General features: G+C 46.6%; 1 protein-coding gene across 1 annotated transcript in view; it reads right to left on the minus strand.

Moving 5' to 3' along the window:
- The window catches only part of PLOD3 (procollagen-lysine,2-oxoglutarate 5-dioxygenase 3), a 37,099-nt gene that overhangs the window by 2,865 nt on the left and 19,081 nt on the right, over positions 1-15,153 (minus strand). Inside the window, exons 5-18 of the mRNA XM_081835417.1 lie at positions 14,960-15,072; positions 13,343-13,406; positions 12,691-12,788; positions 12,174-12,275; positions 11,644-11,775; positions 7,715-7,836; positions 7,093-7,197; positions 6,844-6,969; positions 4,666-4,807; positions 3,106-3,219; positions 2,549-2,614; positions 2,348-2,452; positions 541-687; positions 72-197 (exon numbers count right to left, since the gene is read on the minus strand). Coding sequence (XP_081691543.1) covers positions 72-197; positions 541-687; positions 2,348-2,452; positions 2,549-2,614; positions 3,106-3,219; positions 4,666-4,807; positions 6,844-6,969; positions 7,093-7,197; positions 7,715-7,836; positions 11,644-11,775; positions 12,174-12,275; positions 12,691-12,788; positions 13,343-13,406; positions 14,960-15,072 — 1,562 coding nt within the window. The remainder of the gene's footprint in view (positions 1-71; positions 198-540; positions 688-2,347; positions 2,453-2,548; positions 2,615-3,105; positions 3,220-4,665; positions 4,808-6,843; positions 6,970-7,092; positions 7,198-7,714; positions 7,837-11,643; positions 11,776-12,173; positions 12,276-12,690; positions 12,789-13,342; positions 13,407-14,959; positions 15,073-15,153) is intronic.

Raw genomic sequence — 15,153 nt, forward strand, 5'->3', positions numbered from 1 at the left:
ACACACAGAGACACAGACACACACACACATACACAACCCCGCTCCAACTCCTGCCCTCTGGGGGTGCTCACCTCATAGTCAATCCCTTTGTGGTTCAGTGCAACGTTGATGGTGAAAGTGGAGGAATCGTGATGCGGCCGGAGCGAGGGCTGCTCATCCGGGCGGTAGCGGACCATGAAATTCATGATCGCTCGTGCCTGCAGAACGGCAGTGAGTCAAGCATTGTCTTGCAGGAGAATGGCAAATTGCACATACACACACCCAAAATAATAGTGGAAATAATTCAGGAATTGCCAGACTTTGCTGCCGTGCCCAGGCTTATAAATAAGCCACCAGATGTGAGAAAAAACTTGAAGCTTTTGTGAAACTGGAGGTGGTCTGATTATGCTCCTCCCCCCCTGCTTCCAAAGTTTGGAACAGTTTCCTATTCATCTCCCCACTTGGGCTCTTTGCAGCGACCCTTTTCCCAACCCCTCAGCTGTGATGCTTCATCAGGCAGGCTGGATGCTTCCCCCTCTGACAAACTGCAGGAGCCGGTACCTTGGTGTAGTAGCCGGGATAGAGCTTTTCCGTGACGGGAGCGATGTAGTCCTGCAGGAACTGCAGCCATTCCTTCTCAAAACCAATTTGGTTCATGTGGATATCAACGGTCGGGACATTCTCATAGCCACCAGCCAGCCGGGAATCCTGGGGGAGGCAAAATCGCCAAGGCAAATGGTACTGAGAAACCAGTAGCATACAGTGGTACCTCAGGTTAAGAACTTAATTTGTCCTGGAGGTCTGTTCTTAACCTGAAACTGTTCTTAACCTGAAGCACCACTTTAGCTAATGGGGCCTCCTGCTGCTGCCATGCCACCGGAGCATGATTTCTGTTCCCATCCTGAAGCAAAGTTCTTAACCCGAGGTACTATTTCTGGGTTAGCGGAGTCTAACCTGAAGCGTCTGTAACCTGAGGTACCACTGTACTGGCAAATTCCGCCACTGCCTTTTCTAAGATTCTACAATAATCTTATAATAAAACAATAATAACGATTAAGGATGCCCCAAGCCACATTTGCTTCCCCCTGCCCAAAATTTCAAGCTGAAACCTCTCAAGGGAGTTGTACGGTCCCTTCTGCCAAATTTAGCAAGTAAAGATATATGAAAGAATACATGGTGCTGAAAAAGTGGGTAGGAAGATGCTTTTCCTCCTTTCTCTTGATACTAGAATTCAGGGATATGGAACGTAAGGAAAATCCTGCTGGATCAAGCCAAGGACCGATTTGGTCCAGCATCCTGTTCTCACAGTGGCCCAACATGGCCCATGATGGGAAGCATGCAAACAGGGCCTGGGGGTGTTCCAGGGAAGCTGAAAGATGGTAGAATCAGGACAGGCAAAAGAGGCAGTAACTTCTTCATGGAGTGTACAGTTAAATTATGGACTGTGCTCTCACAGTAATGGTGTCACCAAAACTTAGATGGCTTTAACATAAGATTACAGTGGTACCTCTGGATGCGAACGGGATCCATTCCGGAACCCTGTTCGCATCCTGAAGCGAACGCAACCCGCATCTGTGCATGCGTGGGTCACGATTTGCCACTTCCACACATGCACATGCCATCATTTTGAGTGCATGCGCGAGTGGCAAAACCCGGAAGTGATGCGCTCCATTACTTCCAGGTCGCTGCGGAGCGCAACCCAAAAACGCTTAACCTGAAGCATATTCAACCTGAGGTATGACTGTATAGAGAAATTCAGGGAGGATAAGGCTATCAACAGCTGCTAGGCCAAGATGTTCTCCACCTTCCCCCTTGGAGGCAGTACACCTCTGAATAATAATAATAAATGAAAAGGACCCCTGGACGGTTAAGTCCAGTCAAAGGCAACTATGGGGTTTGGGCGTTCATCTCACTTTCAGGCCGAGGGAGCCGGCGTTTGTCCACAGACAGTTTTCCAGGTCATGTGGCCAGCATGACTAAACCGCTTCTGGCGCAATGTGACACCGTGACGGAAACCAGAGTGCACAAAAACGCCATTTATCTTCCCACCACAGCAGTACCTATTTATTTACTTGCACTGGCATGCTTTTGAACTGCTAGGTTAGCTGGAGCTAGGACAGGAGCTCACTCCGTTGTGGAGATTTGAACCGCCGACCTTCTGATCGGCAAGCCCAAGAGGCTCACTGGTTTAGACCACAGCACCACCCGCATCCCTACAACCTCTCAATACCAGCAGCTGGAAACTGCAGGGTGTATGTGTTTGGCCTCTGTGAGAATAGGAAAAAGTGTCAAGGCTAAATGAGCCTCTGGCCTGATCTGGCAAAGCTCTTCTTTATGTTAGGCCCAAAGAAGAAGGGAGGGCTCCTACCTCATGCTTCCCTCCGGACCACTGGCCAAAGTTTTCTGCCTCTTCCACCAGCTCATCACACATCTGGTCGGTGAACACAGGGAACCAGTAAACGTCAGGGCAGGGCTGCGAAGGGGGAGAAGGGTTGGCGTGAGAGAGAAAGGAGAGTTTCCGAGACACGAGATGCGCAATGCAAAGGCATGGCAACCGAGAGATGCTTACCTGCTCGTAATAATCTGCCTCCAGCACCTGAGTGTAATTCTCATGGATGTATTTCTCCTGCCAATCCTGAACCAAAGGAAGGGGGGGGCAGAGACATTAAGGTATCCAGGGAGTACATCTTGGATTTCCCCAAATCACAAGGAGCAAGTTCCTAGACCTCATGGCTGCAGAGAAATGCTAAAAAATAATAACCCAGCATATAGCAGCAGAGACACTGGGCTCTTAACTGAGACTCAGATCCGATGGCCTATTTGAGGAGCTGCCATTTTTGTTTCCCACTATACACCAGCACGACATCACTTCAAGGATACTAAAAGGGCATTTTACGATTTCCCACAATCCTAGGAGAATGTCAAATCAAGACATTGTGGTAAACTTTTAGATAAGTGTGCAGCTCCGGGGGGGGGGGTGTCCCCCAATGTGTGACAGTGGCCACAAGATGGCGCTTGGCTAGGGCCCCCCCTCAAACTTGTGGGAAGATGGGTAGCGGGAGGGGAGCCATCACACCCCAGTGCATTGCGGAATGACGGAAGGCAGGAAAATGGACTGCTTCTCACCAGGGGATTCTCGGAGATCTGCCTGAGGTCAGGATATAGGTGGGATATGTTGTATCTGGCGGTGGAAATGAGGCGCCCAAACTCATCCCGGTTACTGATGTGAAGGAAGATGCCCTGGGGGAAGGAATAGATAGTTAAAATTTGGATAAGTAGAAAAAAGAAGAAGAGTTTGGACTTGATATCCCGCTTTATCACTACCCGAAGGAATCTCAAAGCGGCTAACATTCTCCTTTCCCTTCCTCCCCCACAACAAACACTCTGTGGGGTGAGTGGGGCTGAGAGACTCCAGAGAAGTGTGACTGGCCCAAGGTCACCCAGCAGCTGCATGTGGAGGAGCGGAGACGCGAACCCGGTTCCCCAGATTACGAGTCTACTGCTCTTAACCACTACACCACACTACCACAGCCACTATCCACCCCCAAATACATGCATCCTGGGAGGCCACAGAAGTGCTCCCCCATATACCGTATTTTTCACTCCATAAGACATACCTGACCATGAGACGCACCTAGTTTTTAGAGGAGGAAAGCCCCGTTTTTATGGGGTTCCAACTCACACAGTTCTGCAGCTTCTTTAGGAAAGGAAAGGGAGCCGTTTCTACAGTTTCCAGATAGATAATCTAATCAGCCAGTCACATGTCGCTGGGGAAACAAACAGCCTCCGTCTGCAGAACATTCAACAATGGAGGCCTGGGCAAGGGGGCGGAGCCAGAAAGGGAGCCAGCTATTAACCACACATTCGCTCCATAAGACGCACAGACATTTCCCCTTACCTTTTAGGAGGAAAAAGGTGCATCTTATGGAGCAAAAAATACGGTAATTGTATGGTTATATGTGTTCTGCAAGACCACAGAATTTTGCTATTGAGAACATCATTCATGGTGTAGAGAACCTTAAAAGGTAAAGGGACCCCTGACCATTAGGTCCAGTCATGACCGACTCTGGGGTTGCGGCGCTCATCTCGCTCTATAGGCCGAGGGAGCTGGCACACAGCTTCTGGATCATGTGGCCAGCATGACTAAGCCGCTTCTGGCGAACCAGAGCAGTGCACGGAAATGCCATTTACCTTCCCGCCGGAGTGGTACCTATTTATCTACTTGCACTTTGACGTGCTTTTGAACTGCTAGGTTGGCAGGAGCAGGGACCGAACAACGGGAGCTCACCCCGTCACAGGGATTCGAACCGCCAACCTTCTGATCGGCAAGTCCTAGGCTCTGTGGTTTAACCCACAGCGCCACCTGCGCCCCTTGTAGAGAACCTTAGGTGATGTTTTTTGGTTTTGGTTTTTTTTTAAAAAAGAGGTTTCTAGCCTTTAAGATTGGGCAGACAGAACTGAAATCCCGGACAGCGAACCAGCAGTGAAACTCTCCAAAGTAGGACAGAGCTTCTGTTAATCTTTTAACTTTCCCCAAAAGTGCTAGGTGTAGAATAAATTTATGCAAATCCAGGCAAACGTGTTGGGTTTGCACCATCACTGGAAGTGACAGAACACAGCTTTCAGAAGCGCAAAGTCTGGGAGATCTAGATTCACGGGACGTCTGGGAGGCGAAACACTCCTTACCTTCTCCCTCACAGTCTTGCAAAAGGCCATGTCTGGGTCCGTGTCGTCCAAGGTGAAGACGTTGCGCTGGGGCAGCTCCTGGCGCAGAGTTTCCCCTCGCAGCAAATAGGCTTGAGAGATGTAGGGAACATTCCACACTCCGCTGTAGGAAGAGAAGAGGGAGAGGAGAATTCTCAGTAAGAAGGTAAGCGGCCATCGTTTTCTATTCTGCCCTCTAGTCGTCGCACGTGGCAGACTCCCTTTCACCGCAGTTCCTTCTTCCCAAAACTATTCGTTTCGCTGTCAGATCTATGTAACTTACATAAGTTATGCAACTATGAAAAAGAAAATTCCTCTTCCCTCCTGTCCCTTCTTTCCTTTTGTGTCATGTCACTGTAAGCCTGTGGGCAGGAACTGCCTTGTTTAAATGAACTGCAAGTAAGCCGTTCAGGGAACTTTTTTGCTGAAGAGCTGGGCACAAGAAGAGCCTGCTGGATCAGGCCAATATAAATAATAATAATAATAATAATAATAATAATAATAATAATAATAATATTTTATTGATAACCCGCCCCTCCCAGTTCAAAAACCGGGCTCAGGGGGGCTAACAAATTTAAATTTAAAACAAATTTAAAACACTTAATTATAAAAGCAGCATAAAATACAGTATAAAAACATGAATAACAATAAAATTCAAAAATCAATTTAGGGGAAATAAGCATTAGATAATCCCCAGGGCTAGCTGGCTGAATTGGTCCTACTTGGGCTAGTGAGGAGGCCAGGGAGAATTAGCTGTGGGGTCTCAGAGTGGGTGATATTCATAAAAGGGGAGGGAAGAGAAGGGAAATAAAAGATCAGGCTGAATTCAAATTAAAGGCCAGGCGGAATAGCTCTGTCTTACCAGCCCGACGGAAGGAGATTAAATCCTGAAGGGCCCTAGTCTCATGGGACAGAGCATTCCACCAGGTCGGAGCCATCACTGAAAAGGTCCTGGCCCTGGTGGAGGATAGTCTGACTTCTTTAGCGCCCGGGACCTCTAAACTATGGTTATTCATGGACCTTAAGGTCCTCTGTGGTGCATACCAGGAGAGGCGGTCCCGTAGATACGAGGGCCCTAAGCCACAAAGGGCTTTAAAAGTCAAGACAAAGGGCTTTAAATGGCTTTAAAGGACAATAGCCAATCTAGTCTGGCATCCTGTTCTCCCAGTGGCCAAATGGATGCCTGTGGGAAACCAGCAAGTGCGACTCAAGCACAGGAGCTGTCTCCTCTCCTGTGGTTTCCAGCAACTGGTATTCAGAAGTATAGCATAACTTCAATAGCCCTCTCCTCCAGGAATTTGTCTAATCCACTTTTAAAGTCATCTAGGTTGATGTCTGTCACTGCCCTCCTGTGGCAGTGAGTTCCATAGATCAACTCCACACTGCGTGAAGAAGGACTTGATTTTATCTGTCCGAAATCTTCCAGCGTTCAGCTTCATTGGATGCCCACAAATTCTAGTGTTTTGAAAGAGGGATAAGAGCTTTTCTCTAGCCAGGTCCTCCAAGCCATGCACAATTTTTATTAGCAGTCTAAACCTGTTGTCTTCTATTTATAATACATTTGCAGAAACAGAAAAAGAACATCAACTTGATGGCAGGATTTAAATAAACACTCACATCTTTATTAACAGAGAACATTTAAAATAATGAAGAAATGATATGGTGGGTGTTTAGAAACAGCAGTATGTTATAAGGGGATAGCAAACCAGAAATGGAAGCTGAGGGAAGCCCGGGAGGGAAGGGGTGAAGAGCTGTAATATGTATGTTATTGATATGAGATGTATGTAATGATAGAAAAGAAAGTGAATAAAAATTTATTAAAAAAATAAAAATAAACATGTTGTCTTCTGGCCCACCTTTGGCCCATCCACATGCTGTTTGGGGCCCACTTCATAACTTTTTTTCGGATACCACATATCTGTATGTTGACTGTGCTGCTGTTGTGACCCACCTTATCTCAGGCCGTGACTCAGCAAGGGGTCCCAACCCCCCCAGCTGAAGACCAAAGCTTTAAATATACGAATGAAATTTTTGGGAGCAAAGCAGAACCCTCCTGTATTATTACCACTCCCAGATCTTCAGATGAAGAGCAGCGCATAAATTTAATAAATAAGTACTAATAATAATTCTTCTTCCCACCCGGTTCTGACCACGACTCACATCCTCTTGCCCTGGACCAATTCCACGTAGTCCTCTGAGCGTGCGTAATATTCATCGGGGCTCAGGGCCCCCCAGAAGTTGGACCAAAGCTTGCCGTGGCGGGACATCATCGGAGCGATCACCTTCCTAGATCGCGGAGGGAGAAAGAAGCAAAAGAGAAGTCGTTTATGGGGAGATGAGGGCAGGAGAAATGCTGTACAAATGGTTTTATAAAAGGCTCCGGAGGAGGGAAAAGGAAGCCTTGCTTACTTGTTCTCCTGGATCAATATCTGCAAGATGTCCGGGTTTGTCACGACCACGTCAGCATCCAGGCTAAAGTAGTAGTCACAGGTTGGGTCCTGGCGGCAGAGGTCCCTGTTGCACAAGCGAGGAAATTTTCAGAACGGGTTGAGAACATTCCTCCTCTTATAGGAGAAAATTCCAGTTTAACTACCTTTCTCTGCTTTTACTTGTTGTGTTGGTGCTGACCTTTAAAGCCCTAAATGGCCTCGGTCCTGTATACCTGAAGGAGCGTCTCCACCCCCATCGTTCAGTCCGGACACTGAGATCCAGCGCCGAGGGCCTTCTGGCGGTTCCCTCATTGCGAGAAGTAAGGTTACAGGGAACCAGACAGAGGGCCTTCTTGGTAGTGGCGCCCACTCCGTGGAACACCCTCCCTTCAGATGTGAAGGAAATAAGTAGCTATCTTATCTTTAAAAGACACCTGAAGGCAGCCCTGTTCAGGGAAGTTTTTAATATTTAACACTGTATTGTTTTTAATACTTGATTGGGAGCCACCCAGAGTGGCTGGGGAAACTCAGCCAGATGGGCGGGGTATAAATAATAAATTATTATTATTATTATTATTATTATTATTATTATTATTACTTACATGGCCATGTCTCTCGCCTCCCCTTGGCTCAGCTCCTCCTCTGGACCAACAAGTTTGATGCTCTCAAAAGCCCCACGGAGTTGCTCCCACTCGGCTTCGATGTGCGGCTCATGATACACCTCCTGCAAAACGTTGGGACAGGTTAAATGAGCCTCCCTAGCAGGGAAGCAGAGTTTCCCTGACGTTGCCACATTCCGACAAGGCAGAGAGTTCCTGCGCCTTTTCATCCAGGCCCAAACAGGAGATCAAAATGCCACAGATGCAGCGGAACCTCAGAATGCCTGGGTTCAAACCCCCCCCCCCCAACAAACATGTCACATCAGTGCCATACATTTAAAGCTCTATTCTACCACTTTAAGACAGTCCTGGCTTCTCACAAATCATCCTGCAAAAGTGTGGTTTGTTGAGGGAGCTGAGAGCTGTGAGGTGACCTCTCGTTCCCCTCTCAGAACTACAATTCCCCAACTTCCCCGGGAAGAAGGATTGTCAAACCAGTCTGGGAAATAGATTCAGGTAGGTAGCAGTGTTGGTCTGACGCAGTAGAAATACATTTTTTAAAAAATTGTCCTGTAGCATCTTAGAGACCAACTAAGTTTGTTCTTGGTATAAGCTTTTGTGTGCATGCACATGGAATCTGAAGAAGTGGGCATGTACACGAAAGCTTATACCAAGAACAAACTTAGTTGGTCTCTAAGGTGCTACTGGACAATTTATTTATTTTTTAATATATTCAGTCCGGGAAACGTAGGGGTCTCCTAGCAATTCTCAGTGTTCATAGCAAACTACAGTTCCCAGGATGCTTTGAGGGAAGCTGTAACTGTTAAAGTTGGTATCATAGTGCTTTAAATGCGTAGTTCAGAGACAGCCACCGGTTACCTAGCTTATTAATTTGCCTGGGGGCACTGATACATACAGTGGTACCTCGCAAGACGAATGCCTGGCAAGACGAAAAACGCGCAAGACGAAAGAGTTTTCCGTTTTTTTGAGTCGTTCCGCAAGACGAATTTCCCTATGGGCTTGCTTCGCAAGACGAAACGTCTTGCGAGTTCTTGCGAGTTTGTTTCCTTTTTCTTAAAGCCGCTAAGCCGTTAATAGCCGCTAAGCCGCTAATAGCTGTGCTTTGCAAGACGAAAAAACCGAAAGACGAAGAGACTCACAGAATGGATTAATTTCATCTTGCGAGGCACCACTGTATCAGTATTTTAACTCTTCAAATGTCTTAATATATTGTTACAGTAGCACCTTAAAGACCAACTAAGTCAGTTCTTGGTATGAGCTTTCGTGTGCATGCACACTTCTTCAGATACACTGAAACAGAAGTTTCCAGACCCTTCTATATAGTGAGAAGGTGAGGAGGGGTATTACTCAGAAGGGTGGTGGGAATGGGTGATTGGCAGATAGCTGTGATGAGCCTGTTGACGACTCTTAACGACTGCAATAGGTCTTACAGGAAAAAGCAAGGGGTGAAAAGGTGAAAAATGGCTTTGTCATGTATAATGAGATAAGAATCCAAGGTCTTTGTTCAGACCAGGTTTCTCCATGGTTTTGAGTTTGGTGATAAGTTGTAATTCAGCAGCTTCTCTTTCCAGTCTATTTCTGAAATTCCTTTGTAGTAAAACAGCTACTTTGAGATCTCTTTTCCTTCCCCTCTCACTCGTTTCAAGAGATTACTCAGCTCCACAGCACCAAAGTACAGCGGGGGGTGCGGCAAGGCAGCAAGGCTAAAGCTCGAGTCCGGTGATAAAACAATAAAACAATAAAACGCTAATGCTAAGAAAAGCGAAGGCAGTGTTGAGGAGATAGCGCAGCCACTAACTCATTAGAATTAAAAGATAAACCCCCAAAGGGTTTGAAAAAACTACTTAAAACTACTTAAGACTTTATCTAAAAGCAGACGAGGTTAACTAGGCTGCTACCTTCGTCGCCATCTTGCCCTCGATCTTGTATAGAATGTCCTGGGAGATTGAAATGTTCTCCTACTGGTTTCTCTGTCTTGTGATTCCTGATGTCCGATTTATGTCCGTTTATTCTTTGGCGTAAGGTCTGGCCTGTTTGTCCAATATAGAGAGCTGAAGGACACTGTTGGCATTTTATGGCATACACAATGTTAGACGATGAGCAATTAAATAGTCCCGAGATGGTATGTGTGATGTTGTTGGGGCCAGTAATGGTGTTGTCCGGGTGTATGTGGCAGCAAAGTTGGCATCTGGGTTTATTGCAGGCTCTGGTGCCAGTGTCCGTGTTAGGTCTGGTTGTAGTATTATTGTGGGTTAGGAGTTGTTTAAGACTGGGTGGCTGTCTGTAGGCAATGAAAGGTCTTCCTCCCAGAGCTTGAGAAAGAGAACTGTCATTGTCCAGGAGAGGTTGTAGATCTCTGATGATGCGTTGTACTGTTTTAACTTGGGAGCTGTATGTGATGACTAGAGGTGTTCTGTTATTTTCTTTTTTGGGTCTGTCTTGCAGCAAGTTCTCTCTGGGTATCAGTCTGGCTCTGTTGATCTGTTGTCTAACTTCATCTGTTGGGTATTTTAGTTCTAAAAAGGTTTGCTGTAGATCTCTTAGGTGAGAGTCTCTGTCTGTAGAATTGGAACAGATGCGGCTGTAACGTAGTGCCTGGCTATATACAATGGACTGTTTGGTATGTTTGGGATGGTAGCTAGAGGCATGTAGATATGTTTGTCGGTCAGTTGGTTTACGGTATAAGGTGGTGTCTATGTGCCCATCCTGTATTTTTATAGTAGTGTCCAAAAAATGTATTTCTTGCATAGATTGATTCATTGTTAGGTTGATTGTGGGGTGAAAATCATTGAATTTCTGATGGAAGGTGTCCAGGGTCTGTTGACCATGTGTCCAGATGATAAAAATATCGTCAATGTATCGCAGGTACAAGAGAGGTTTGAGTGGGTAGGAGTTTAGGAAACGTTGTTCTAAATCTGCCATGAAGATGTTGGCATACTGTGGGGCCATGCGGGTGCCCATTGCTGTGCCGCTGATCTGAAGGAACAGGTCATCACCGAATTTGAAGTTGTTGTGGGTAAGGACAAATTGGCAGAGTTTGGTGGCAAAGTCCGCTGTGGTTTTATCTGAAATGGTGTTCCTTATAGCTTGTAAACCATCGTTGTGTGGGATGTTGGTATACAGAGATTCCACATCCATAGTAGCTAGTATAGTATTGTTGGGAAGATTATTTAAAGATTGTATTTTCCTCAGAAAATCTGTGGTGTCACGTACATAGCTGGGAGCACTGATGGCATATGGTTTCAGAACAGAGTCCATATAACCGGAGACACCCACTGTAATAGTGCCAATACCTGAAATGATGGGGCGTCCTGGATTTCCTGGTTTGTGTATTTTAGGTAGAAGATAGAAAGTTCCTGGTCGAGGTTCTGTTGGTGTGTTAGTGAGGATCTGTGTTAGTGAGGATCTTCTGTTTCAGTGTATCTGAAGAAGTGTGCATGCACACGAAAGCTCATACCAAGAACTGACTTAGTTGGTCTTTAAGGTGCTACTGGAAGGAATTTGTTTTGTTTTGACTATGGCAGACCAACACGGCTACCTATCTGTAACTTAATATATTGTTGTCAATTTTCCTCAGTGATAATTTTATTGCTTTATCATTTTGTAAACTACTTTGAGGTGTTTGGTTTTTTTTTACAGTCAAGCAGTATGTAAATTTTACGAAGCAAATAAAATAAATAATTAGGGTATCACATGCAAATCAGCATATGTAAATTTGTGCCATGGGTCCCGAGTCCCAAGTCCTTTAAGAAGCTATGACAGCTCCCCCCCCCCCCCCCGCAATACTGTTTATCTGATGGTCTAGTTTAGACCAGAGCTTTAAATGTAAAATGAGGATCAGGCTACAGTTAGGGACAGTGCAAAATACCTATCCTTTGTTGGGTGTGAGTGTGTGCATGTGTATAACTCACGTGATTGTGGATGAAGAGCTGGAGATGAGAGTACGGATAATTCAAGGTCAAGAGACGCTGAAGAAACTGAGGCAGAAAGGGTGTGGGCTGCTCGATGAACACACCCAGAAGCACGCGTGGATACGATTCTTCCTGTGAAAAGGAGAAGGCACAGGAAAGGTGAGCTCAAATATGAACCTCCAGAAGCCCACTCTCAAACACTGCTCTTGCAGGGACCAGCAAGGTGAGGCAGTTGCCTCAGGCGAAAGAAGCGATGGAGGGTGTGTGTGTGTGTGTGTGTGTGTGTGTGCCCTTAGGCTTTGCTTCCTGCCTCCAAGTAGACCTACCACCCCCAGATATAGAGGAGGACATCATCTCATCGACAGCAGCTCAGTTTGCTGCCGTATGAGGAGCGAGAGGGAAGCCATTTTGTCCTTCGCCTCAGGTGGTCAAAAAATGTCTTGGGCTGGCCTTGCCGCTCCCTCAACACCTTCGCCCGCCTCCAGCCTCACAGCTGACTCTTGAGCATCCCGATTTATCCTCTGACTCACCGGCAGGCCTGACAGATCCAAGAGGTTTTCGTCACAAACTTCGCAACCCCCCTCGTAGGTCCAGGTGTTGGGGATGTAGTTTCCCAGATAGTTCAGCTGCAGCTGCAGGGATGGAAGGAGAAGGCAAGAACACCAGTCAGCAAGATGAGGGGAGGAAAAAAATAGAGGACAGTTGCCCCAAACACGCCCCCCCCAATCTGAATTTTTCTCTGTGGGTTTTGCCACCATGAAGACTGTAAGCTTGGGAGCCTGCTTGCCTTCCCAGATATCAGACAATGTTTCAATACTGGTTTGGCTACAGAGCCCAGAGGCAAATTGAAACGCAACATCCATATTGTTTATTTGTACTTTTATCCCGCTTTTCTTCTGTCCATTGGCCTAAATGGGGTCTCCCATCCAGGCACGGACCAAGCATGGACCTGCTTAGCTTCAGCAAGCTGGCTGCAGACTCCCAACTCCAAGGAATAAGGTCTTCTTCAACCAAGGGGCATGACCAGGAGAGGAGCGGTTCAAATACCTTGGTGGGCCCGTTGCCATGGATGACGACAGGAAAGGTGTCGTAAGCGACGTTCCGGGCGCGGACTCGGGTCCGTTCGAATTTCAGAACTACTTCGTCTGTTAAGCAAGGAGGATGGAATAAAGAGGATGGGACAAACCGAATCTCTGCTTCCCAAACCAAACACCCTGTTTCCCCTTTCAGAAATGTCCACCACACAGTGGGGATTATTGCAATCTGCAGCTTGCCGCATGACTATGAAGTTTCAAACATGCAGATCGGGGGGAGCTAGGCAACATCCGCAACATACATTTAAATGGGAATGTACCACATTTTAAAGCATCACGATACCACTTTAAAGTCATAGCTTCCCCCCCCCAAAAAAAGCATTCTGGGAAATGCAGTTTGTTAAGGATGCTGAGCAGACCCCTATTCCCCTCACAGAGCTACAATCAAGCCCTCTTCCCAGGGAATTCTGGGAACTGGAGATCTGGAATAGGGGCCTCCGAGCAGCACCCTTAGCAAACTACAGCTCCCAGAATCCTTTGGGGGAAGCCGCAACTGTTTAAGGTGGTACCATGGTGGTGCTTTAAATGTACGGTTCTGGCTGCCCTACTGATGTGTTCACTCATAGACAACCGGAACACTGCTACAGAAAATATCAACCACTCACCGATGGCGCCATTCAGGTTCTGGAAGATCTTTGACTTATGATCCAGCGTGATCTTATGTTTCTCCTAGGGAGACAGGAAGGAGGAGGTAAGAACAGAAGCCTCCCCCCTTACATAATCATAATCTTCCATCAAAACGCTACAATGACAAAGCACCCATAAAGTGCCACTTTAAACACAAATCCAGCAGGGATTTATATGTCCTATCTATTTATAAATTCAGTGTGCTTGCAGTATCAGGCTAGGACCTGTGAGAAACAGGGTTCAATTCCCAGTCAGCCACGAGGTTCACCTTGGGCCAGGCACTCACTCTCACCCACCCTGTGGAACACCCTCCCACCAGATGTCAAAAAGAAGAACAACTACCAGACTTTTAGAAGACATCTGAAGGCAGCCCTGTTTAGGGAAGATTTTAATGTTTAACAGACCACTGTATTTTAATACTTTGTTGGAAGCTGCCCAGGGTGGCTGGGGAGACTCAGCCAGATGGGCGGAGTATAAATTATCATCATCATCATCATCATCATCATCATCCCACCCTACCTCACAGGATTGTTGTGAGGATTAAACAAGGAGGGGGTAGAACTAAAAATACCACCTTGACCTCCTTGAGGGGAAAGGTGGGATATAGGTGCAACAAATAAACAAATAATAAATGTCCATTGCTTTCCATTGCTACTGTGTCCTTTCTTTTAGCAGATCAAGATGATCAGGTGACAGCAAAAACTGCAAGGGTTTTAGCGGGGACAAATAGAATAAGATCTATTACAGTTGTACCCTGGCTGCTGAACAGCCTAGTTCTCGAATGTTTTGGCTCCTGAACGATCAAAATCGTTCATCATGACTGTTCCAGTTTTCGAACGTTCTTTTGGAAGCTGAACATCCAACGCGGCTTCCGATTGGCTGCAGGAGTTTCCTGCAGCCAATCAGAAGTCGCGCTTTGGTTTTCGAACGCTTTGGAAGTCAAACCGACTTCCGGAACGGATTCTGTTCGACTTCCAAGGTACAACTGTATTTGATTATTGACGTAAACCCTCTAAAATGTATTTTCTATAGTAACGTTTTTACCTCTATCTTCAGTACATTTTATTTTATTGCTAATGGCTAGTGGCTGATACAAATAAAGATTCTTCTGATTCTTGCTTTCCATGCGTCTGCTCAAAGCATGCTGGGACATTGGAATGAAATCTTTATTTCCCTATTAAAAATGGGTATCCTGACTTTCTGTGAAGTGGTGAACAAAGTCCGCCCCCCCCCCCCGCAAGACTTTAGCTCCCAGCTTTTGAGCCAGAGAAATGAATGCACAGAGTTTTAGTGTTTTTCCGAGAATCCGGTCCTGCTGCTTTGCAAGGGCATCAAATTTCAGTGTCCCGGCTGCTGTTGAAAGCAGCTTAAGATGGTCAACTCAGAGGCCTCCATGTGTCCCTTCCACAGGCAGCAGGGGAGTCTCTTAAAGCCCTCCAGATTTTGTCGAGACTCCAGCTCCCATCAGCCACAGCCAGCACGGCCAGTGGTCGGGAATGATGGGAGTTGTAGTCCAGCAGAACCCTGAGGGCCACAGAGTTCCCCATCTTTGTTTCTCAAGGGCAGCAAAGACTCAGCCACCCCAACAGACTCACTCGCAAGGCAGGATCCAAGTAAATGCGTGTGTAGAAGAGCTGGTCGTCGTCGTCATCTTTGTACTTCCAGAGCTGGACAATGCGGTTGATAGTGGGGGCGTAGCCAATGAACCCTGAGGCAGAGAGACACCAATTTTGGGATTTTTGAGGGGGTATGTACTGTTTCAAGCCTACCCTTGCAGCCTTAAGGCAGG

The sequence above is a fragment of the Podarcis erhardii genome, assembly GCF_964252035.2.
Source record: "Podarcis erhardii genome assembly, chromosome: 13".
NCBI lineage: Eukaryota > Metazoa > Chordata > Lepidosauria > Squamata > Lacertidae > Podarcis > Podarcis erhardii.